At 64.7% G+C, this 24688-nt stretch overlaps 1 protein-coding gene across 4 annotated transcripts in view; it reads left to right on the top strand.

Annotated features, from left to right (window-relative positions):
* Positions 1-24688, top strand: part of TBC1D16 (TBC1 domain family member 16) — a 56736-nt gene that overhangs the window by 23294 nt on the left and 8754 nt on the right. For 3 of the 4 annotated variants that reach the window (XM_062215898.1, XM_062215901.1, XM_062215899.1), the window contains exons 4-9: positions 19873-20034; positions 20678-20825; positions 21500-21667; positions 22583-22731; positions 23108-23242; positions 23652-23838. In XM_062215898.1, the coding sequence (XP_062071882.1) occupies positions 19873-20034; positions 20678-20825; positions 21500-21667; positions 22583-22731; positions 23108-23242; positions 23652-23838 (949 nt within the window). The remainder of the gene's footprint in view (positions 1-19872; positions 20035-20677; positions 20826-21499; positions 21668-22582; positions 22732-23107; positions 23243-23651; positions 23839-24688) is intronic. The other variant, XM_062215900.1, reaches the window with a different exon arrangement.

The following is a 24688-nucleotide window of genomic DNA, read 5'->3' on the forward strand; positions in this document are numbered from 1 at the left end:
CCTGGCTCCTGCCCCGAAGCCGGGTCTGTGTCCCTTCCCGCCCTTCCTGCAGGGTGAGCAGGGGGGCCACCTCCACCAAGGGCCCTCCACACGTCTGCTCTGGGGTCTCCTTTCCCGACAGCGGCCGGGTGTGTGGCGGCACCCATCCAAGTGCAGGCAGTGACCCTGGTGGTGTGCAGGGGCCCCACCCCCTTCATGGCCTCTGTGTCTCCTCTCCTGGTCTGGGTGCGTGCCAGGAGCTCCCATAGAAGCAACCCCAGGAAGGCATCGGAGCCCCTGCTCGGCCAGGTCCCCTGGACTCCCACTGTGTGGCCTGGACCCTACCTGCACGGTTCACCCTGGGCTGGGGTCCCAGGGGCTGAAGAATGGGTGCTGGGGAGGGGGCACACACCACTGTGCAAACTTGTCCCCTGGTCTCCAGGACGGGGTGCAGACCCTACGGAGAGAGGGGACAACCCCGGGGTGGGGGTGGGGCTGCAGCGTGAGCAGTGCCAGAATGTTCTGGAAGGCAGGCGCCCATGGCCGCCCCGTGATCCCGGGAGCAGGGAGGAGAGGGAGGGGCGGGCGGCCACCGTGGCCTGTCCCGGGGAGGGCACCAGGACCGGCCTTCTGTAAATATTTACACACTGGGAAGCTTATTTTGGGAGCGCAGCCTGGCAGGCTGCTGGCCCGGGTGTCGAGTGACCGCGGCGCGGCGTGGGTGCGGCTCCCGCCCCGCCGGGGCACCCACGCCGCGCCGCGCGGGGTCCGGGGCGTCCAGCTCCCGCGCCACGCCGGCCGGACACGGAGCGGGAAGGGGCAGCTCGGCGAGCCGCCGGGGACCCCGCGCGGTGCTCGGGAAGGCGCGCTTTCTGGGAGGGGAGCTCGCGGGCGGGGCGGGCCCGGCTGCGGGGGGCGCGGACGCGGGGCTTGCACGCGCGCTCCCGGGGAGGGGCGGCTCCGGCCGAGCGAGCGGGCGGGCGGCCGGCGGCCCAGCAGGTGGCGGGCTTCTCCCGCCGGCGCGCCCCGCGCCTCCCCCGCCGATTCTGCGCGGCTCTCTGGGGCCCGGCGCAGGCAGAGCCCTCGCTGTGGGCCATCCTCGCCTGGGCTCGGGACCTGGCCCAGCCCCGCCTCCCCGGAGCTCAGCCAGGCCGCGGGCACGGTGGTCAGCGGGGTGCAGCGGACACCTGCCCCTGGCCTTTGCTGCTCCGCCTGGACAAATGGACCCTAAGCCAGGCCAGCCGAGCCTCCAGGGCGCCTTTGTCTGGAATTCACTGTGGGGGCCGGCGCTGTGGCCTGGGACAAGGCATCCCATATGGGCGCTGGTTTGAGTCCCGGCTGCTCCACTTCCGATACCTGCTATGGCCCGGGAAAGCAGTAGAAGATGACCCAAGTGCTTGGGCCCCCGGCATCCACGTGGGAGACCTGGATGGAGTTCCAGACTCCTGGCTTGGCCTGGTCCAGCTCTGGCCACTGTGGCCATCTGGGGAGTGAACCAGCAGGTGGAATCTCTCTCTCTCTCTAGCTCTGCCTTTCAAATAAAATAAATCTTTAAAAGCAAACATTATTCTATGAACGGTCCGTGTCCATTTGGAAGTTAGGGATAAAGAGATGGCATGGAGAGAATCGGAAATGGGGACTTGGGGGCAGCACACCTGTGCGTGTAGTGGCGTCATTCACCATGCCGAGCCGTGTCCACTGACAGACGTGGGGACAGACACGTGTGGCCCGGCCAGGCGGCGGGCACTCGCCCAGCCTCTCACCCGGGGAGGAAATCCGCAGACAGGCGGCGACAGGGGGGACCCTGGGGGCTCTGAGCTAGACGAAGTGAGCCAAGCAGGGGAGCACAGACCCTGAGACCCCACCCTGACGGGGGTCCCTGCAGGAGCCGCCCGCACAGAGACAGGTATAAGACCCCTGCTAAAAGTAAATATTAAAATAATTTTAGCAAGGGTTAAAAAGTTTGGCTGCTGACAGTAGCCATTCCTTAAGATAACTGTGTCTCCACCTGCCCTGACGGGGGTCCCTGCAGGAGCCGCCCGCACAGAGACAGGAAGTGAGCGGGGCCGGAGCTTCTGCCTGGAGGAGAAGGTTCCGGAGCGGACGGTGGTTGCACAGCAGCCTGGGTCTAATGTGAGCTGTGACGCCGCCACACCACAGTGCAGAGAGAGGAGGCGAGAGAAGCCCGAGTCCCCAGGGTCGCAGGGCCGTGGGAAGCAGCCGGGGCCGCACCTTCCCAGCCTCGCCAGGACGCATTTTGGGGCCGGGGCACTGGTCTGGGCGGTTGTCCCTGCCCCGGGAACTGGTCTTGAACTTCAAGCCTTTGGGGCTGCTGGCCGTGGGTTGTGGCCGGAGCGCCGACCCTGGGCCCACCCAGAGTCTGCCAGAGACGGTCAGCATGTGAGAGGGGTGGCCACCTTCGGCCCAGCCTCCGTCTGGGTTGCTGGACATAAAATCTGGTAGCTCCGACGGCCGTGGGCTGGTGCGGGGCAGCAGGGAGCCTGGGGTGGAGCCTGGGGTCTTTGTCAGGGTTAGTTCAGGAGGTCACCCTCCATGGTGTTTTCCAGAACCTAGAAAACGCACTCTCCCCGCTGCCCTCCAGGGAGGCGGAACCAGGAGGCGCGTTTCTGGGTGTGGGCGCCGGAAGGAAGGCTACTGCTGGACATGGCCCCGTGTGGGCCTGGGGCTCCCCGGGCGTGACCGCGAGGCCTCAGCCACCCCCGGAGGGTGGAGACCCCTGGGCCAGCACTTGGGGAGTGGGGGCTGGCCGGGGGGCTGGCCTGGCCTGTGGCACTGAGGCCACGGTGCCTTCCCCCCCTCCACCCCAAGGCTCCGAGAAGTGTCTTTATTTCTTTAAGAGAGAAGAGAGAGAGAGAGAGAGAGAGAGAGCGTCCATCCTCTGCGTCATTTCCCGGATGGCCACAATGGCCAGGGCTGGGCCGGGCTGAAGCAGGTCTCCCACGTGGGTGCAGGAGCCCAAGCGCGAGGGCCGTCTTCAGCTGCTTTCCCAAGTCATTAGCAGGGAGCTGGGTTGGAAGCAGAGCAGTCAGGATTCGAACCGGTGCCCTTACGGGATGCCGGTGTTGCAGGCAGCAGCTTTACCCGCGACGCCAAGCGCCAGCCCTGTGGGGCCTCTGCTGGACCCCTGATCTGTGATGGAGGCTCCGGCGTCTTGGTCTCCAGATCCCTGGGCAGTGACCGTGACCTGCTTTCTGTGAGTGGCCTCCTAGCTCAGCCTGGCTGGGGCTGCGTGGGGAGGCTGCTGGTGGGGCGCAGGGTGCCTGCTGGCTTGGAGGGCGCTGGGCCTCGCCTGGCCGCCGTGGTCGGCGTCTCATGCTTGGTCGTGCCGGGTGTCCCCAGAGACTGGGGTCCTGGCACAGGTAACCCGTGGTGTGGCCCTTGGGTTTGGTGGGTGCTCAGGGCCAGAGACCACCCCACACTCCCCCGGCGGCTGGCCCCTGTGAGCCTGCCCCGGCAGCTGGCGTGTGGGCGGTGTAGTGGTCCCCAGCGAGGACCCTCAGCTCCAGTCACTGCCCAGAGCTGGCTGAGCTGGGCTCTGTGGCTGTGGGGGTGCCGTCCTGGGCACGGTGCCCAGAGAGACGTGCCCGCCTGCGTGTAGTTGGCCCTCTGCCCTGGTTCTTTTTTTTTTTTTAATAGAATTTTTTCAAGGTTTGTTTGTTTATTTGAATGGCAGAGTTACAGAGAGAGGAGAGACACAGAAAGAGAAGTCTTGCATCCACTGGTTCACTCTCCGAGGGACTGCAATGGTTGGGACTGGGCCAGGCTGAAGCCAGGAGCCAGGAGCTTCATCCGGTCTCCCGCACAGGTGCAGGGGTCCAGGCACTCGGGCCATCCTCCACTGCTTTCCAAGGCACATTAGCAGGGAGCGGGATCAGAAGTGGAACAGCCGGGGCTTGCACCAGTGCCCGTATGGGATGCTGGCTCTGCAGACGGCAGCCCAACCTGCTTCTTATTCCTGGAGTTCACCAACCTCATGTGGGAAATATTCAGAAACAGCTGTGCCCGTGCTGACCGTGGGCGGCCTGCTGCTTGGTGGCTGTTTCCGTGGCATCCGTGCTATGTGAATGTGGCCATCCAGCGACCACATGGGCGGGGGGGGCGGGGGGGTGACGGTGTGTGCCGTGCTGCTTCCTGTGAGGGGTCCTAGAAGCCAGCAGGCAGCCTTGGGGGCTGAGCTGAGAATCAGGCTGCACGCCACCAAGGCCCTCGACTGGCCCGGCTCTTGGGGGACCCAGAGACGACCGGTGTATCAGCTCTTCCCTGCCCGGGCAGCAAGGCCACGCCTTCTCATCCTGGCAGTGACTGGGTGCTGTATTCCCTCGGGGGGCCCTGTGTTTTTAGGGGGGCCCCATGTTTTGAGGGGGCCTGTCACTCAGATGAGGACCAGGGTGGGGAACCTCCTCTGTGCAGGCCATGAGAGGCGTGGCCAGGGGGCATCAGGCCGGCCGTTGTACTAAACCTGCAGACAAGGGCGTCCGAACGAGGACCACGAGACAGGGACCCGAGGGGTTCCGGCTCTGAGGTCCTCGCTCTGGCTGTTCTGGGGCCACGGCTCTCCCGTACGTCGGGTGGGGGCACGGCGCTGATCTGGGGCCTCAGCTGTTTCCCTGGGGGTCGGAGTTGACCCCCTGCTGCCTGGAGCCGGCCAGGTGACCTTTCCGGGCACAGGGTTTGTGCCGTGTGTGTTTGGTTTGGTGGCCTGGGGGAGTGGGCTACAGACTCGGCAGACGCCTGTTCGCGCCATGGGCTCAGGGCTGGAGGCCAGGCAGCGCCCCCCAGGGAGGTGGCAGGAGAAGCATTTGGAGAGGATGACTGCTCCTGGGAGTGCCCCCCCCCCCGCCTGGGGAGTGCCCCCCCTGCCTGGGGAGTGCCCCCCCCCCCCCGCCTGCAGGGGCTCCCAGCCACTGGCAGACGTTGGGGGCGTTCTGAGTCTGAAGACGCCGTCAGCACGCACGGCTCGCGCCGTCGGCACGCGCGGCTCTCCTCCTCCGCCGTTTAACTCGCTGTGTTTCCCCTTGCTCAGAACGGCTGCAAGGCCCGGTTTTTCCAGGTCTCAGATCTCCCCGCTCTGACCTCATCAGCCTCAGGATCTGGACGGCCACGAGCGCCCCTCCCCGGCTGGGCACACGCGTGTTTGTGGGTTCAGGCCCCTCCCCGGCCGGGCACACACGTGTTTGTGGGTTCAGGCCCCTCCCCGGCCGGGCACACACGTGTTTGTGGGTTCAGGCCCCTCCCCGGCCGGGCACACACGTGTTTGTGGGTTCAGGCCCCTCCCCGGCCGGGCACACGCGTGTTTGTGGGTTCAGGCCCCTCCCCAGCGGGCACACACATGGACACAAATCTCCCTGCTCTGACTCGACTCTCCTGCCCCCAGACCCAGCTCTCAGCAGCCCAGAGCTCTGCCCGCAGATCAAGGCCACAGTCGAGGGGCTGGAGCCAGCCACGCCCAGCCAAGGCCGCCTGCTCGGCACACCCAGGAAGTGGCTCCTGGTCCCGGGCCAATCCCCGCGCTCATTCATTCTGTTTAAAAAATAACCATCTTTGGTCCGGGGCTGTGGCACAGTAGGTTAATCCTCCACCTGCAGTGCTGACATCCTGTATGAGCACCGGTTCTAGCCCCGGCTGCTCCACTTCCGATCCAACTCCCTGCTAATGTGCTTGGGAAAGCAGCGGAGGATGGCCCAAGAGCTTGGGCCCCTGCACCCACGGGGGACACCGGATGGAATTTCCGGCTGCTGACTTCAGCTTGGTCTGGACCTGGCTGTTGTAGGCACTTGGGGAGCGGATAGATCTCTCTCCCTCTCTCTCCCTCTCTCTCCCCCTCCCCTCTGCCTTTTGTTTTTATTTTATTTATTTATTTTTTGGACAGGCAGAGTGGATAGTGAGAGAGAGAGACAGAGAGAAAGGTCTTCCTTGTCCATTGGTTCACCCCCAAATGGCTGCCGCGGCCGGTGCACTACGGCCGGCGCACCGCGCGGATCGGCAGGCAGGAGCCAGGTGCTTCTCCTGGTCTCCCATGGGGTGCAGGGCCCAAGCACTTGGGCCATCCTCCACTGCACTCCCGGGCCACAGCAGAGAGCTGGCCTGGAAGAGGGGCGACCGGGACAGAATCCAGCGCCCTGACCGGGACTAGAACCCGGTGTGCCGGCGCCGCAGGCGGAGGATTAGCCTAGTGAGCCGCGGCGCCGGCCCTCCTCTGTCTTTTGGATAAACAAAGAGCTTTAATAAACAATAACCGCCTCTAGAGAGATGCTTGTGCCCTCCCCCTCCCCGAGGCCCTGCTGAGGCCCGGTGGGAGCCGTGACCCCCTGTGAGGTCACAGGAAGTCTTGCTTGAATGAGAAGCCTGGAGCTGGACCAGGGCAGGTGGCCGTGGCTGGGCGGGGGCAGGGCCGAGTGGAGCTGGGCCCCCTTTGCCCCGCGGTCTGCCTTCCCTCAGTGGCCTGGGAGCAGCTCCACCTGGGACTTGGAGTGCGAGGCAGGGCTGGCCCGGTCAGGCCTGGGTTGGATGCGGTGTTGGCCGTGCCCGGTGTCTCTGTCCGAGGCAGGATCAGCCTCCGTCCAGGAGCAGGGGATGCTGGGCCTTTCCCAGCCATGGAGGAAGTTGTCTCAGAACCACTGGTCAGGCCCAGCTCGCCGAGCCGGCCGCACCCCTGCCCTTTGTCCTTCGAGGTCAGGAGCTGCAGCCCGGCCTCTCCAGCCCCAGCACCACGTGGCGTTTACGGCTCCCCTTCTGTCCGTTCTGAAGGGAAGTCTTGGGTCGAGGCTGCCCGGGGCCCGCAGTGGTGACCGGGCCCAGGCTCTGTTCTGAAGCTACGTTTGTGCCGGCTCGGGCACAGTGTCTGGGTCAGCGCTTCTGCCACGCACGTGGGTTGTGGTGTGGACCCCAGGCACGCGTCCTGTGCAGGCAAAGCCTGAGACCAGCGAGGACGGCTCGGGGCCCCGCGTCGTGGACGGGGACCAGGCACACACCGTCGCCGCGCCCCACCGCGCCCTGCGCCCGGCCGTGATTGGCATTGTGGTGATTTATGCGGGGGCTAATCGAAGGCTTTTATTTTCTGATTATCTCTGCGTGTGATGGATGGCAGACACCAGCGCCGTCACACTATAAACAGATCCCGGTCGGAATCTTCCAGGGCGGAAGTCGGTCGTTCCGGAGAGCGGGGCGGGGCCCCTCTGCGCCCCAAGATGCTTTCTCCATTCAGCTCAGCTTCTCCCGGCAAGCCTGGCAGCGGCGGAGGGCTCCTAATTCGGTCCCCCTTGACCTCTGCGACGTTGATTGGCAGCTTGTCTTCGAGGTGGGAGCTGGCAGAACAAATGCCCCAGGACAGCTCGGCCTCCCCCAGGACCTTGCCGAGAGGCCAGCGTGCAATTAGAGAGGTCTTTGCACGGGAAGTTAATTAGCTACTAAATAGCGTTTAGCACAGTTTGCGAGGGGAAATGCATGTTTTGAAAAGCAGGTGGGGACAGAGGAGAAATGGCTGCTGCAGCCAGGGAGCCGGCCTACTCACGCCCCCCTCCCAGGCTTCTCCCCCTCTTCCCTGAGCCCTCTCCAAGTCTCAGGGCCGGGAGGGCGCTCCTGGTGGGTAGTGGAAAGGCACCCACTGGGGGTATACCAGACGGCCAGACCTGTGTCCCCAGGGACTAGCCCCTGGGAGAGAGCAGCCATTGCCTGCTGGGACCAGACTGGACACTCCCTGAGCCACCTGCCTGGCTGTCCTGGCTCCCACACAAGCAAATGCATTAAATGTGTTGTTAGTGCTGGGAGCCTGGTCTGCAGAGGAGGGGTGGAGAGGGCGCCCCACCCAAGACTCAGGTCCACCCAGAACCAGAGGATGTGACCTCAGTTGGAAACAGGGCTTACAGGTATTCTTGTTCATGCATCAAATATAACAAACATTGAAAAGATTACTTTGTTTCTTCGAAAGGCAGAGTGATCGCCCATCTTCTGGGTCCCTCCCCAAATGGCTACAATAGCCAGACCGAGGCCAGGAGCTCCATCCAGGTCTCCCACGCGGGTGCAGGGGCCCAAGCACATCAGCCGGGAGCTGGATTGGAAGAGGAGCAGCCGGGCCTGGAACCGCAGCGCCCTCGCGGTCCCCTGCCCGGCCCTCAGTCCTCGGCAGCCTGGGTTTCCTGCACTGCCCGTCCCCGTGCCGGGTGGGCCTCGGGACGGGCGGCTCCGCTGCCCAGTTCCCATGCTGGGACCCTGTGGTCTGGAGCCGCCTTCTCGGCTTCGCCCCGCAGTGTCGCTGTGAAAGCCTGGGAGCCGCGGCCAGAGTTCAGGGCGGCCTCGCTGCAAGTTCAGGGTCACGGCTGCAGGGAGCGGAAGCCACGCGTGGGGGCCGCGCTGGAGCTGCACGGCTGCTCCTCATTCAGCTTTGCTCATTAGAGGCACCAGGCAGCCCTCAGCCCCGGGCGGTGTGCAGCAGCTTTGGGGGAAGGCAGACAGCCGGGGCCGTGCGTCCTGTGTGCCGGGGAGGAGCGGCCGTCTCGGCTCCAGCTCCGGAGCAGTCACGCACGCAGACGAAGCGTGCCCACGGCCGCCCACGGGGATTGCTCTTCATCTTCCTGGGAAATCTGACACGGTCGTCCAGTGAGACGAAGGAAAAATGAAAAAGAAAACAGCATCCCGGGGCCGGGCGTCTCCCCTCCACCTGCGGCCGTGGCCACCTTTCCCTGTGCCCGCAAGGAATGAGCCTGCAAGGCCAGGCTGCCGGCCCCTCCCACGGTGGACGTGGCGAGTTCACTGCCGGCTCGAGCAGCACCTGCTCCCGGGAGCCCCGCCCCCACCTGAAGAGTGTGAAACACCCCCCACCCCACCTCTCTGTCCTCCAGCCTGAGGGTCTGGAGGCCCTGTGCCCAGGGAAGCCACGGAGTCCAGGTGACAACAGGTGACACGCAGGGGCTCCAGCTGTGGGCAGGTGACACTCAGGGTGTCTCGGGTGTGGACAGGTGACACTCAGGGTGTCTGGGGTGAGGACAGGTGACACTCAGGGTGTCTGGGGTGAGGACAGGTGACACTCAGGTTGTCTTGGGTGTGGGCAGGTGACTCTCAGGTGTGTCAGGTGTGGGTAGGTGACACTCAGGGTGTCTCAGGTGTGGACAGGTGACAGGGTGTCTGGGGTGAGGACAGGTGACACTCAGGTTGTCTTGGGTGTGGGCAGGTGACTCTCAGGTGTGTCAGGTGTGGGTAGGTGACACTCAGGGTGTCTCGGGTGTGGACAGGTGACACCCAGGGTGTCTGGGGTGAGGACAGGTGACACTCAGGGTGTCTTGGCTGGGGCAGGTGACACTCAGCTGTGTCAGGTATGGGCAGGTTGCTGACACCCATGTTTGACCCCAGCTCCAGGGGTGGCAAGAGCAGAACCAGGCAGCCTGCTCCTGTCACTCGGTCTCCTCCTGTGTCGGGAATGGTGTCCCGAGTGGAGGAGAAACGGCTCCCCGGGGCTCCCTGGGGCTCCCTGGGGCTCCCCGGGGTCTCTGAAGAGCCAAGCCCCGCTGGGCAGCAGACAGCGCCTGGGAGCCGCCTCCTCCGGCCTCAGTGCACAGCCTGGCTGGGCATCGTGAGCAAACCTGGAGCCGGGGCCTCGGAGCCGCCTCCGTGACCAGCAGCAATCGGGCAGGTGCAGCCTGGCGAGCCGAGGACCCTAGCTGCTGTGTGTCCACGTATGTCCACATGTGTCCACACACGTGTGGATATTATGACAGTTTTGCTTCTCTTGCTTAGGATGCATTTTAGAAACTGCCAGAAGGTTAGCACCCGGGCGAAGTCCACAACGTTTCCCACGTGGATAAATTAACCCTTCCGCACCCCGTGCCCCTCCCTGCCCGGCCGTCGTGAGGGCAAAGACCCCGTCCTCGCGTGGGGAGGCAGGGCCGGGGCTGAGGAGTCAGGGAGGGGCACTCGGCCTCGCTGGGGGCAGAGCAGAGGCAGGGCAGTGCTCTGTGCCCCCTCCTCCCAGCCTTCTGCCGGGCGCCGTGCCGGGCGCTGGGCCTCTCTGCACCAGTGAGGCAGGGCAGGGGGTGGTGTAGGGGCTTCGGGACAGCTTGGAGCCCGGAGCAGGGGAGGAGGCGAGAGGAGCCAGGGCAAGGCGGACTATTCCGGTAGAGGGGACAGCAGAGCGAGTGGCGGGCCGCAGCGGTGCCTGGCGGAATGCTGCCCGAGGTCCCGGCGCTTTTGTTGAGTCAGCAGAACAGCAGCCTGGCGGGTGCTCCCGTCCTGAGCATCCTCTGCAGCACCCCGCCCCGTCCCGGGCGTGGGGGGGGGGGGAGGGCGGGCGGGAAGCGGGGCTGGAGCAGGCGCCCGCCACCCCCTCCCTGGCCGGCCCTGCCGAGGGGCAGCCGCTCACTGTCTGTTTTGCAGGGCCCCCCCTCCGAGGCCTCAGGGAAGTCTGTGTCCACGCGGCTCCCCCCACGGTACCCTGGAGGAGACCACAGGACGCCATGTGGCCGGAGCGCTGTGCGCCTCGTGTCTCCGTCGCTCACGCTTCGGGTGTTCGGCAGACACGCGTGTGCGCCGCGTGCGACTCTTCCCTCCCCAGCTCTCCCCTCTGTACTGCCAGCTGGTGCCCGTGGGCTGGAGGACTTGCCTTGTGCTCGCAGCATGACAGTGTGCTGGGGGTGTTCACTTAGGACAGGGGTCAGGGTGGGCATGGCCTTGAGCCGGGCCTGGGCCACTCTGGGCCTCGGTTTTCCCGTCTGAGGAGTGGGCGCGACAGGATCTCGTGTGCATCTGCAGAGCTGTGACCGCTGTGTCCGTGCCGGTTCTCTGTGTGTTCTGTCCTTGCTCTCGGCCTTGTGTGCACGGGGGTCCAGGCGCCAGGGTCAGGTCCGGGTTGGCCTGTGTGCGGACCGGTTTGGGATAAACTATAACTCGAAAATGCCCGGTGCTGCCACGGCTGCCTGGCGTGCCCCACGCCCTGGCTGCCTGCCTGGCACGGGTCAGAGCCTTCTGCCCTTGGGCCTGGAGAAGCAGTCCCCTGCCCAGCGGCTGCCCCGGCGCTGGGCCTCAAAACAGGCCCGGGCTCCCTTCCACCGTGGACTCGGGTTGCACAGGTGCGGCCGGAGCTCCTGGGCTGCGGCGCCAGGTGTGGGGCGCCGGGGGCCCAGGGGTAAAGGCGGGGGGCCTGTCTCCCCACCTCGATGGCCGGCCCCGCCTCCCCGCCCCGTTCTCATCCTCACTTCTTTGAAATCAGGAGCGCAGGCTGCGAGGACATTCCAGTCCCGCCAGCCCCCTTCTTTGAAGCCATCTTTTTGTCTGGCCGATCAAGCGGCTTTCACCAGGGCTTAAAGAACACCTGGCTGGCTCCGAGGCGCCTTTTAAGTGGCCACGTAGGAGGCCGGGGTTCCCGGAAGCCTCGCGGCCGGCTGGGGCCCCGGGGAGGGCAGGCCGGGCCGGGGCCGAAACGCCGGTTGGCCGAGCAGGGACGCTGGGTGTCCGATCCAGGTAGATTAGGAGACTGGATTTGTTTTGTTCTTCCCGGAACCCCTCGGGCTGGCGTGCCTGAGTTTACCCAAAGCCAGAAACCAAAACAGGGCAAACGCACCGTCCCGGACCCGAAGCCCGCTGGAGGGCAGACGGTGCTGCCCAGGTGCCGGATCTTTCTGCACCCTCGTGACCTTGCAAATAAAGCGGCAAATCCGTTCTCTCCACGCCCACCGGTCCCCACCGCCCTGGGCAGGAGATGAGAAACCCCGGGCTGAAGCAGGAGCCAGGCGGAGAGGTGGCCATGTGGCCCTTGGGAAGCGAGCCGGCCGGCCTGCCCCCTGCTTCTGCTGCCCCCCGGGCTGGCACTGCCTGCCCCCAGAGGGAGCCATAGCTGACCTCCCGGGTGGGGGCCGTGAACAGAGCTGGAGGGAGTGCCCGCCCGGTCCTGGCTCGGCCCCGGCCCCATCCCAGCCACTGCCGACAGACATCTGGGGAGCGAGCCAGCAGATCTGTCTGTCTGTCTGTCTGTCTGCCTCTCAGATAAGTCAAGGAACACAGAGGCAGTGAGCGCAGCAGTCCGGCTGCACAGCCGTCACCTGCTGTCTCCCGGGTGCAGCCCCGCAGGAGCCCGAGGCGGCACTGAGGCCAGGCGCTCCCACGCGAGACACGGGCGTCCTACCAAGTGCCACTGCTGGGCCAGCGCCTGTCCCTGCGCTGGTGACACTGATGGCGGTGGGTGTGGGGGATGAGCTGCTCAGTGCACACGCCAGCCACCTCCAGCGTGCTGCGAGAAAGGTGCTGGGAACACCCACGCACGCCTGTGAACACGCACACCTGGGAGCACACACGCACACCTGGGAACACACACGCACACCTGGGAGCACACACGCACACCTGGGAGCACACACACCTGGGAGCACACGCACACCTGGGAGCACACACACACGTGTGAACACACACGCACACCTGGGAGCACACACACCTGGAACACACACGCACACCTGGGAACACACACGCACACATGTGAGCACACACACACCTGGGAACACACACGCACATGTGAACACACACACACCTGGGAACACACACGCACACCTGGGAACACACACGCACATGTGAACACACACACCTGTGAACACACATGCACACCTGGGAACACACACGCACATGTGTGAGCACACACGCACACCTGGGAACACACACACACACCTGGGAACACACACACCTGGGAGCACACACACCTGGGAACACACACGCCTGGGAACACACACACCTGGGAACACACATGCACACGTGTGAGCACACACACACCTGGGAACACACACACACCTGGGAGCACACACACCTGGGAACACACACGCCTGGGAACACACACGCACACCTGGGAACACACACGCCTGGGAACACACACGCACACCTGGGAACACACACGCACACGTGTGAGCACACACACACCTGGGAACACACACGCACATGTGAACACACACACCTGTGAACACACATGCACACCTGGGAACACACACACCTGGGAACACACACGCACACCTGGGAGCACACACACACACCTGGGAACACACACACCTGGGAACACACACGCACACCTGGGAGCACACACACACACCTGGGAGCACACACACCTGGGAACACACACGCATATGTCTGAGCACACACGCACACGTGTGAGCACACACGCACACCTGTGAACACACACGTATACCTGTGAACACATGCACACCTGTGAGCACACACGCACACCTGTGAGCACACACACCTGGGAACACACACACACCTGGGAACACACACACCTGGGAACACACACGCCTGGGAACACACACACACACACCTGGGAACACACACGCACACCTGGGAACACACACGCACACGTGTGAGCACACACACACCTGGGAACACACACGCACATGTGAACACACACACCTGTGAACACACATGCACACCTGGGAACACACACACCTGGGAACACACACGCACACCTGGGAGCACACACACACACCTGGGAGCACACACACCTGGGAACACACACGCATATGTCTGAGCACACACGCACACGTGTGAGCACACACGCACACCTGTGAACACACACGTATACCTGTGAACACATGCACACCTGTGAGCACACACACACCTGGGAACACACATCTGTGCACACACACACACCTGGGAACGCCCACACACGCCTGTGAGCACACGCACACCTGTGAACACAAATACATACCTGTGAATACCCCCATACACTTGTGAACACACACACATCTGTGAATGCTGGTGCACACACACCTGTGATGCCCACACACCTGTAAACATTCACACACAGCTATGAACATACATGTGTGAACACACACATGTATCTGTGAGCACCCCCACACAACGGTGAACACTTACACACCTGTGAACACCCACACACACGTGTGAACACCCACATGTACTTTTGAGCACCCACACGTACCTGTGAGCACCACGCCGTGCCCCCATTGGCTGCCGCGCCCCCCCCCGCCCCGGGCAGGGACCCCGTCCAGCTGTCCCCGTGTCAGAGGTGGCACCTGCACCTTGTCCAGCAGTACTTTCTGGGCCACCGGAGCACCGGGCAATTCCGGACACTTCCGGCTCCCTCCCAGTCACACCCTGCTCTCCCTCCCTTTGTTCCCGGTGCCCAGAGTCGCCCTTCATCCCAATGGGTTTCCTGAGACAGAGAAAGTGGTCTTCCATCCGCTGGTTCACTCCCCAAATGGCTGCAAAGGCCAGAGCTGAGCCGATCCACAGCCAGGAGCTTCTTCCAGGTCTCCCATGTGGGTGCAGGGGCCCAAGCACCTGGGCCATCTTCCACTGCTCTCCCAGGCCATAGCAGAGAGCTGGATCAGAAGTGGAGTAGCCGGGACTTGAACCGGCACCCATATGGGATGCCGGCACTGCAGGCAGCAGCTTTACCCACTACACCACAGCACCAGTCCCTCTTCTAAAGAGTTTTCTAGTTGTAGCTCTGAGCGCGGAGGTCCTGATCCATCTTGAGTTGAATTTTGTAGATGGTGAGAGGTCACGGTTCTAACTCCACTCTCCGGCACGTGGACATCCAGTTGTCCAAATCCTCCTCTTCTCCTCACCGGATGCTGGCTCACTCGCTGAAAACCAGCAGACAGACTGTGCAGGTTTCCCTCGGGACTCAGGTCTGCCCCTCCCACCAGCACGGCCATCCTGCAGCCACTGCACGCCACCTCGGCCACTGTGGCTTCGCAGCGAGTTTGAGATGAGGAACAAAGTCCTCTGTTCTTTGTCCACATTGCTTTGCCCCATCCCTTGCATTTCTGCATTCGCGTTAGATCCACATGTCGGTATCTGCGAGAACGGCCTCGGGGTGTGACCGGGGTTGTGTTGAGTCACAGTCTGTCTTGTCTGTTTTCCTGATGCTCCTGGGAAGGCAGTGGAAGATGGCCCAGGTCCTTGGGCCCCCGCACCCTCGTGGGAGACCTGGAAGAAGCTCCTGGCTCCTGGCCTTGGATTGGCTCAGCTCTGTCCGTTGCAGCATTTGGGGAGGGAATCACTCGGCCTGCCAGTCGTGAGCGTGGGAGAACTTCCCGTGTGCTTAGGCCTGCAGTTGGCTTCAGCAATGTTTTGTAACCTTCAGCGCACAAGTCTTCTACTTCATATGTGAATGGATTGTAGATGGAATTGTACTTTTCATTCCATTGTCTCTCGGTAACAGACAGATCTACAATTAACTGTTGTGTGTGTTCATCTTACGTTCTGCAACCACGAGGCATCCACTTATTGGTCCCAGGAGGGCTTTGTGTGAGTGTGGACCCTCAAGCGGGTTCTATATGCAAAACCATGTTGTCTGCTAAGAGAGAGCGTTAACTCTTCCCTACAACCTGCAAGCCCGTGTTTATTTATGCCTTTACGCGCCTGGGTGCCCCAGGTAGCGGCTACAGTTCCACGCACGGTCCTTGTCTGTCTGATCTTGAGCGAGGCTCCGTCTCTCATGGCTGGACCTGGGCTCACAGACACCCTGTCAGACGGAAGAGGTTCCTTTATGCCTTCAGTCTGACGGATGTTTTCATCATAGAGGTGTCTGCTTTCTCACCTGGTGTCTGCACCTGCTGGGTTGTGAGTTGAACCAACCTTGCCTTCCTGGGATTAATCACCCTGTTCTGTATGTCATTGCAACCTGTTTACTCGTTTTTTTTGGTGGTTTTTTTTTTTTTAAGATTTATTTTATGTATTTGAAAGGCAAAGTTACAGAGAGAGGGAGAGAGATCTTCCATCTGCTGGTTCACTCCCAAGTCCACAATGGCCAGGGCCAGGCCAGGCCCTGATGCCAGGAGCTTGGAGCTCCATCCGGGTCTCCCATGTGGATGCAGGGGCCCAAGCACTGCTGCCTCCAGGGAGCGTGTCCGCGGGAAGCTGCTTCCCAGCCGCCCCAGCACGGGATGCCAGCGCCAAAATCCACCCCATTGTGATGCTTGTACTAATGTGGGCCCAGGAGAGGGAGAGAACGATAGGCCCACTCACAGGGGCGGGAGCACCTCCCGTGGGCTGCACCCCTTCCAGGCCGCTCAGGGCCAGCGTCCAGCACAGGATCCACTGGAGGACAGCGGCGAGGGGCTGGGAGACGGGCTGGGCGCTGCCCACGGTGCCGGCGCCCGCAAGCCCCTGTAGTGATCGGCAGAGCGCCCGGCCCGGGAGGCGCCAGTGAGTGCCTTGTGCCTCACCCGCCGCTCCGATTCCCCTCCTAAATTCTCCTCCTGGGTTTTGGAGCAAAAGCAGAGGCGCAGGTTTCTTACTGCAAAGACAGGACGCAGAGCTGGGCGGTTTCCCCATCAACGCGAAACATTGTTGCTCCTAGAAAGCCCAAAGAGGAAAGCAAACTAACAGCAGCCGCCTAGAGCGGATGGTTTTACAGTTTTAGCCCGGTTTCCTACTTGTGTCTGGTGCCCTGCGTGGTGGGGTCGGGTGGTGTTGGCCACTGTAGGAGGTGGGCCCGATGGGAGGTGCCCAGGTCCCTGGGGCGCTGCTGGGCGTGCTGTCTCGGGACCCACTTCGCTCCTGAGAAGCTCCTTACAGAAAGCCGGGCCAGCCCTCCGGCCCCTGGCTCCCCGCGCCCCTCACACACATCCCTACTGTGCTGCGTGGTGGGGCGTGGCCGGGAGGCCCTCACCTGAGCGGCGGATGCTGCCGCACTAGGAGCTAAGCCAGCCTCTCCTCTCCCTGGAGGTCGAGGCTTGGGGCCGAGTGACCGCGCAGCAGCTCGCTCCCCTGTCGCCGTGGTCCGCCCACGCCTCTTTCTCGTGCTTTGTGATCCTCAGAAAGTGACAGAAGCCCAGGAGCCCTGCGTCTCTCAAAGTCCAGCCTCTTCCACATCCATCTGTCAAACATTTAAAGTGAGCAGCATCTTGGGGGTTACTGCTGGAAGCCAGCATGCTTTTAATTTTTTATTTTATTTATTTGTTTGAAAGGCAGAGGCAGAGTTAGAGAGAGAGGTCTTTCATCCGCTGGTTCACTCCCCAGATGACTACAGTGGCTGGCACTGTGCCGATCCAAAGCCAGGAGCCAGGAGCTTCTTCCAGGTCTCCCATGTGGGTATAGAGGCCCAAGCACTTGGGCCGTCTTCCACGGTTTTCCCAGGCCACAGCAGAGAGCTGGATCAGAAGTGGAGCAGCCAGGACTTGAACTGGCGCCCATATGGGATGCCGGCACTGCAGGGGCAGCTTTACCCACTACACCACAGTGCCGGCCCCACATCCTTTTACTTTTCATCTTCACACGTAATAGCTTTATGAACACGTCAAATTATTTGCAGCAATGCAGATAGTCTTATATTTTTAAGATTTACTTATTTGAAAGGCAGAGTTACAGAGAGAGAGAGAGAGGGAGAGACAGAGAGGTCTTCCATCTGCTGGCTCACTCCCTAAATGGCTGAAATGACCGTGGCTGGGCCAGGCTGAAGCCAGGAGCCAGGAGTTCCATCTGGGTCTCCCACATGGGTGGCAGGGGACCCAGCACTTGGGCCGTCTTCTGCTGCTTTCCCAGGCGCACTAGCAGGGAGCTGGGTTGAGAGTGGAGCAGCCGGGCCTGGAAGCCGTGCCTGTCTGGGATGCCGGCGTTGGAGGCGGCAGCTGACCCCAGCGCCAGCCCCTGTGAGAACTCTTGAACCAAACTGCTACACGAGTGTAGACAGAAACGTCAGGAATAAAAACTGTGCATCTCCGTCTCCCCCAGGTTTTACTTCCTTTTAAAGTTTTTTCTGTTTTCTGTGACATCAAACCCCCCAGGTGTTTGTGGCAAATCCTGGTGTGCTGGCGCAGCCAGACTTGGGGCAGGGGTGGCCCCAGGTGCTCCCCAGGGGGAGTCTGCTCCAGGGGTCCCATGTAGACAGCTGGCTTCCGTCTCCCTGGAGCCCCCGGGCGGGTCTTGACTTAATGGATTGATCCATTGATTACACCGGGTTGTAGGAGAGGTGTGGCGCTGGGGCAGGTGTGGGCACTGCTGGGGGGAGGCTTTGGTGGCCCCCGTCCCCGGGGACCAGTCCCCTCCGGCCACGGTGGCAGAGCAGGAGGGCTTCTGCCCACCCATTCATCTGTCCGCCCAGGTGCCTGCAGGGTGGACGGGGCTCTGTGTGCCAGGTCCGCCCAGGTGCCTGCAGGGTGGACGGGGCTCTGTGTGCCAGGTCCGCCCAGGTGCCTGCAGGGTGGACGGGGCTCTGTGTGCCAGGTCCGCCCAGGTGCCTGCAGGGTGGACGGGGCTCTGTGTGCCAGGTCCGCCCAGGTGCCTGCAGGGTGGACGGGGCTCTGTGTGCCAGGTCCGCCCAGGTGCCTGCAGGGTGGACGGGGCTCTGTGTGCCAGGTCCGCCCAGGTGCCTGCAGGGTGGACGGGGCTCTGTGTGCCAGGTCCGCCCAGGTGCCTGCAGGGTGGACGGGGCTCTGTGTGCCAGGTCCGCCCAGGTGCCTGCAGGGTGGACGGGGCTCTGTGTGCCAGGTCCGCCCAGGTGCCTGCAGGGTGGACGGGGCTCTGTGTGCCAGGTCCGCCCAGGTGCCTGCAGGGTGGACGGGGCTCTGTGTGCCAGGTCCGCCCAGGTGCCTGCAGGGTGGACGGGGCTCTGTGTGCCAGGTCCGCCCAGGTGCCTGCAGGGTGGACGGGGCTCTGTGTGCCAGGTCCGCCCAGGTGCCTGCAGGGTGGACGGGGCTCTGTGTGCCAGGAGGGGTGTAGGTTCCGAAGGACTGCTGGGTGTGGGGTGGTGAGAGGGATGAGGGAGTGGGCGGCTCTGCCCCAGGCTGGAGGAGGGCAGGGCTGGGCTCCCTGGACACGTGGCCTCGTGGCTCAACAAGCAGACCCTGGAGCCCCTGCTGCCGTGTGGTGGGGGCTGTCTCGGGCCAGGCCTCGCTTACGTACAAAACATCTGGTGCGGCCTGGTCAGCATCTACCTGTGGTCAGCGTCCCCCTGGAGGGCCTGGGCGCTCAGCCCTCCTCAGCCTCCCTTGCCGTGGGCGTGGCCACGGTGGCTCCAGCTATCTGTCTGCCTGGTATCTGGCGTTCCCTGGGCCTGTTTCCCTGGAAACAAGAGGACCCGGCTCAGCTGACCTCCCCTGGGCGGGCAGGGAGAGGCCCCGTGTGGTTCTGAGACAGCGCTGTCCCCTGCCACCTCCACCTGTCACCTCCCAGCTCAGGACAGCGGGGCGAGGCTGGCCCATGTCTCCGTGGGGTGCCGTGGTTGGGGCGGGATTTAATGGCTGCTCCTAGGACATCTCACGAGTTGGGACGTGACCTGTGGTGTGGCTGCACCCACACATTTTGCAACCAGAAACCTAACAAATTAATGAACTTTAAAAAAAAAAAAAGGTGGAATAAGTGGGGTTTGTTGTTGATCTGCGGGCTCAGAGATGGCGAGGGTCACACAGTTATCAGCTGACACATCAGCCCACCCCCAAGGCCTCCCCTACCCCGTCGTGGACTGTGCTGGTGAGCGGACACGCGGGCACCATGCTCAGCTCCACCAGCTGCACACTGTGTGACTTCGGGTCAGCCGCTGACCTCTCTGGGCGCAGCGTCCCTCCTGGGTACACCACGTGCAAAGTGGGGACCCAGGGCCAGGCCGCCTGCTGGGGGTTCTTGTGAATGTTCGCTGTCGCTATTAAGAGCATCGACGACGCAAGCGTCCGTGGCGCGGGTGTCGCTCTGGGTCCACGTGGACGCTGTGTGCTGCCTGAAGTGGTCACACAACAGCCGCTCATGGCAAACCCTGCAAATGGTCCCCGATGTGCTGAGAGAGGCTCGAACACCTGCCGGGGGAGGGGCTGGGCAGTCCGTGCTGCCTGCTGGGACTGGGACGCGTCCCCCACTCACACGGGCTCCTGGGGGCGTGTCTCTGTGTCCGAGTCCTCCCCTTGACCGGCTCGGGCAGGCACCACGCGGCCCTCACAGCACCTGCCCTGCCAGCTCTCCCTCCAGCTCGGATGCCAACCTGCGTTCCCCGGAGGGCAGCGGCGCACCGCAGAGCCCACACTGGGACGAGCCGCCGCGAGTGTGCGCCCTGGAGCAGACCTGCAGCGTGTTCCGCGTGGACCTGGGCCACATGCGCTCCCTGCGCCTCTTCTTCAGGTGAGAACCGTCTCATCTGGGTGTGCTCCTGGGACAAGGTTAGCGAGCCCGCTCACTTGCCGCTCACCTGTTGCGGGGGAAGCCCGGCCAGGGCCGCCCCCATGCTGTCTGCCACCCCCAACCCTGCTCTCTGGACAGAGGCTCCATTCTTTCCCAGGAGTCCATGGCCCCTGCAGTATCCCACCTCACGCTGCCCTCCTTACCTTCAGGGGACGCGAGACCACGCCCAGGGAAAGCGTTGCAGGGTTGGGGGGGGGGCCTGGTCCAGAGCCCCCGGCGGCTTCCCCCCAGAGCCAGCCCTATATCATGGAGGAAGTCTGGAACCCACCCCCACTGGGGTTCAAACTCAGATTCCAGCTGGCCTCCACACCAGGTGTCCCAGGCAGGCGGACTGCGTGGGGAGAAGGCAGCCCCGGTGGTCCGGAGGGGCTGCTCCAGGGCTCCCCAGGAGGGGGCTCCTGTGCCTTCCTGGGCAGAGGAGCGGGTGGCCTGGGGGGGAACGGGATTCTGCCCCACCCCCACCCACCACTCAGCGGGGACCCAAGGCTCCGAGGCCCAGGGCAGTGGCCCCCGCTGTACTTAGCAGTCAGGCCTGTGCTGCCCCGCCCAGCGGCTTCTCTCTTCCCCTCCCACGGCCCCTCAGTGACGAGGCCTGCACCAGCGGCCAGCTGGTGGTCGCCAGCCGGGAGAGCCAGTACAAGGTCTTCCACTTCCACCACGGCGGCCTAGACAAGCTGTCGGACACGCTGCAACGGTGGAAGTGCTCCACGGACACGCACCTCAAAGAGCAGGTAGCCCCGGGGGCCGGGGCCGGGGTCTCCGTGTCCGTGGTGGCCTCGGGCAGTCCCGTGGCCGAGGGGAGCGGCCACCGCGGGCTCGCAACGTGCGCCTGGGGCTTTGTGCGGCCGGGGCCGTGCACTTGAGAAACCGTGTTTTGACAAGGCTTGCTGCCCTATTTTGCTCCATCTACATACAAATGTAATAAGAGCTCCTTAATGCTCTAAGATACGCCGGCGCCCCCTTCTCAGAGCCTCCTGCTGGCTGCCCCCACCCCACCCCCGCATCCAGCAACCTTTGATTTCTGAATTGTCAGCTGCATTTTCGCCCTGGAGTCGCGGCTGCACACGGAGACGTCCTGACAGGCCGGCTCCGGCCCCCGGCTCCCGAACAGCGGCCCTTTGTATGTGGCCAATCACACGTAATTTACCGCAGGCCCCGGGCCGGCCGGCGAGGCCACACCAGGCATTCATGCCGTGTGCGCGCTGCGGTGGGAGAGCGAGCGTGGGGGGCGGCGGGGGTGCGGCGAGGAAGGCGCTCCGAGGGTGGAGGTATTTTCATTTTAATTGCGTCTAATTACGCTCGCCATTTAGGGCCTCTCCTTTCAGACCCTGGGAACGGCAGGGCCGCCCGGCTTCCAAAGCCGGGCGCGGGGGCACTCATCGCCGCCGCTCTTCCTCCCGTCCAGCAGCTCGCCGACGAGAGGACGTGCCTGCAGTTCTCCATCCGGCGGCCCAAGCTGCCCTCCTGCGAGACCCACCCCGAGGAGAGCGCCTACCGCAGGCTGGACGGCGCCGCCTGGCTCAGCCACCTCAACGCCCTAGGACAGCTGGAGGAGGAGCACAAGCTCCGCAAGGTGAGGCGGGCCGGGGCGGGCCACTAGGTGAGGTCCGGGCAGGAGCAGGGCGGGGGGCGGGGCCGGGGCGGGGCCACAGCCCCTGGGGGAGCCCGGGTCCCCGCGCCCCGCGGTAGGTGAGGTCCGGGCAGGAGCAGGGCGGGGGGCGGGGCCGGGGCGGGCCACAGCCCCTGGGGGAGCCCGGTCCCCGCGCCCCGCGCCCCGCGGTAGGTGAGGTCCGGGCAGGAGCAGGGCGGGGGGCGGGGCCGGGGCGGGGCCACAGCCCCTGGGGGAGCCCGGTCCCCGCGCCCCGCGGTAGGTGAGGTCCGGGCAGGAGCAGGGCGGGGGGCGGGGCCGGGGCGGGGCCACAGCCCCTGGGGGAGCCCGGGTCCCCGCGCCCCGCGAGGTCCGGGCAGGAGCAGGGCCGGGGGCGGGGCCGGGAGAGGGGCCACAGCCCCTGGGGGAGCCCGGGACCCTGCGCCCCGCGAGGTCCGGGCAGGAGCAGGGCGGGGGGCGGGGCCACAGCCCCTGGGGGAGCCCGGGTCCCTGCGCTAGGTGAGGTCCGGGCAGGAGCGGGGCCGGGGCAGGGCCACAGCCCCTGGGGAAGCCCGGGTCCCCGCACCCAGCGAGGTCCGGGCAGGAGCGGGGCCACCAGCCTCCCGGGGAGCTCGGCGCCGTGCGAAGCCCTCAGGGCCGCTGCGCTGGGTCTGGGGGAGCCAGTGTCAGCCGGCCTGTTAGAGTCTGCGTGAGACGCGGCCTCTCCAAAACCCGGGATTAGGCCGCGCCGCCTGGGGGCATTGACACGAAAATGAGGCCGGTTTGTGTCCCGTCTGGGAACCGGGGGCCGAGCCTGTCCCCCTGCGAGTCGCCCAGCGCAGCCCCCAGGACAGCTCGGGGCCCCGGGGTCCTCTCAGCCCGCCCTGCCCGCTGCTGCAGGCCATTTTCTTCGGCGGCATCGACGTGTCCATGCGCGGGGCGGTCTGGCCCTTCCTGCTGCGCTACTACAGCCCCGAGTCCACGGCGCAGGAGCGGGAGGCGCTGCGGGCGCACAAGCGGCAGGAGTACGCGGCCATCCAGCGGCACAGGTACCGCAGCCCCGGGCCCTGGGGCGCGAGTGAGGGGCGATGCGTGCTGCCCCCACGCAGCCCCCGGCCCCTCCGAGGCGTGTTGCCCCCCACGCAGGCCCCAGCTGAGGCAGGGCTGGGGGTGGAGCCCCGCCTCGGCCTCACCGCCCGCCCCAGGGCTGTGGGTGCCTGGGACTGGCAGAGGCTCCGGTTCCCCGCTGGGCTGCACCCTCTGGAATGCTGGGACCGTGGCTCTGACCCCCACCCTCACCGCCCCACGCAGCAGCCCGGGGCCCTCCCCAGGGCTGGGGGGCTGGGAGGGACTCTTCCCGCAGGGGTGGCTGCTCCCCACCCGTGCCCGGCACTGCCACCAACGCGGGGACACCTGCCCACGCAGGCTCTCCATGACGCCGGAGGAGCACAGGGCGTTCTGGCGCAACGTGCAGTTCACGGTGGACAAAGACGTGGTCCGCACGGATCGCAGCAGCCAGTTTTTCCGGGGCGAGGGCAACCCCAACGTGGAGAGCATGAGGTACCCGCCCCCCACCCCCGGGTCCCTCCCCGCCCTGCACAGGGCAGCCCCCACACCTGTCCCTGCTCAGCTCCCGCCCACCGGGAGTGCGCCACAGAGCCAGAGCCTGGCACAAAAGCAGCAGCCCGTGACGGCGTCCCCACTTTGTCGCTGGCCATCAGAAAGCTGGGCCCACGACCTGGGGTGCGGCCAGCTGTGGCCGCTGCCTGTGCGCAGGGAGCCCCCTCTGTCTTGGTCCAGAGCTCAGGCCCTGGAGACAGCCATCCGACGCTGCCTCCCCAAAGATCAAGGCCAAGGAGGGGGACGGGCAGCCGAGGGCTCCGGCCTGGGGTTCCCGGGACCCCAGCAGCAGCGAGGACAGGGAGGGGAGGGTCGTGCCCACCCTCTGCCGTCTCCACCGCCTGACCAGGAGGATCCTGCTGAACTACGCCGTGTACAACCCGGCCATCGGCTACTCCCAGGGCATGTCCGACCTGGTGGCGCCCATCCTGGCCGAGGTCCTGGACGAGTCGGACACGTTCTGGTGTTTTGTGGGTCTGATGCACAACACGATCTTCGTGAGCTCCCCTCGGGACGAGGACATGGAGAAGCAGCTGGTGAGGCCCGGGGTGGGGGAGGGGCACCAGGAGGGAGCCAGGCCGCCTGCTCCTCTTGCTGCCAGCAGCCTTGTGGGCACTGCTGGTGGGGTTCCAGAAACGACCGGCTGCCTCCAGGGGGCTGCGTCCCCCAGGCTATAGGGATGACACCCCCTCCCCTCCTCCGTGTGGGGATGACACCCCCTGCCCACCTCCGTGCAGGCCCACGGCATGCTGTTCCCATCCCTGGGGGGCCCAACTGGCACCTCTCCCCTAAGGGACCAGCCTGGAGGGGCCGGGCAGCACAGGACAGCAGGGCAGGTGTCCGGCGGGGCTGGGAGGGCCAGGGACAAGTCCAGGCGCCGAGTCACTGTCCTCGCTGCTTGTCACCTGTTGGCACCAGGCCCCAGGACATGGCTGGCTCTCCAGTCCTGGGAGCTGAGCGTGCAGCAGGGGGCCGGGGAGGGGTCCAGGAACCCCTGGGACACAGGCAGGCAGGGCCCTGAGCGTCCCTGGGGCTCGGCTGAACAGAACGTTCCAGGCTGTGACCCTGAGGGCCTGGTCTCCTAGCTGGGACTGAGAGGCGGGGCCGGCAGCATGCACTTTGGTCTGACCCCTGGGCCGCAAGGTTGGGCAGGGAGAGCCGCACACAGCACAGGGGTGTGGGGGTGGAGCCGGGAGCTGGGGTGGCCGTGAGCAGGGCCCAGCTGCACGTGTGGCCTTGACCCTGCTGAGGGTCACAGGGCTGTCCTGGGACTGGGCCCCTCAGGATCTGCAGTAGGAGCAACGTGTCACTTGTGTGGGAAGGGGCACGTGGACCCCCGGGTCCCCTCGCTGGGATCCACAGAGGCCTGCCCCTGCCCAGTCATCT

The sequence above is a fragment of the Lepus europaeus genome, chromosome 18 (genome assembly GCF_033115175.1).
Source record: "Lepus europaeus isolate LE1 chromosome 18, mLepTim1.pri, whole genome shotgun sequence".
Classification (NCBI taxonomy): Eukaryota; Metazoa; Chordata; class Mammalia; order Lagomorpha; family Leporidae; genus Lepus; species Lepus europaeus.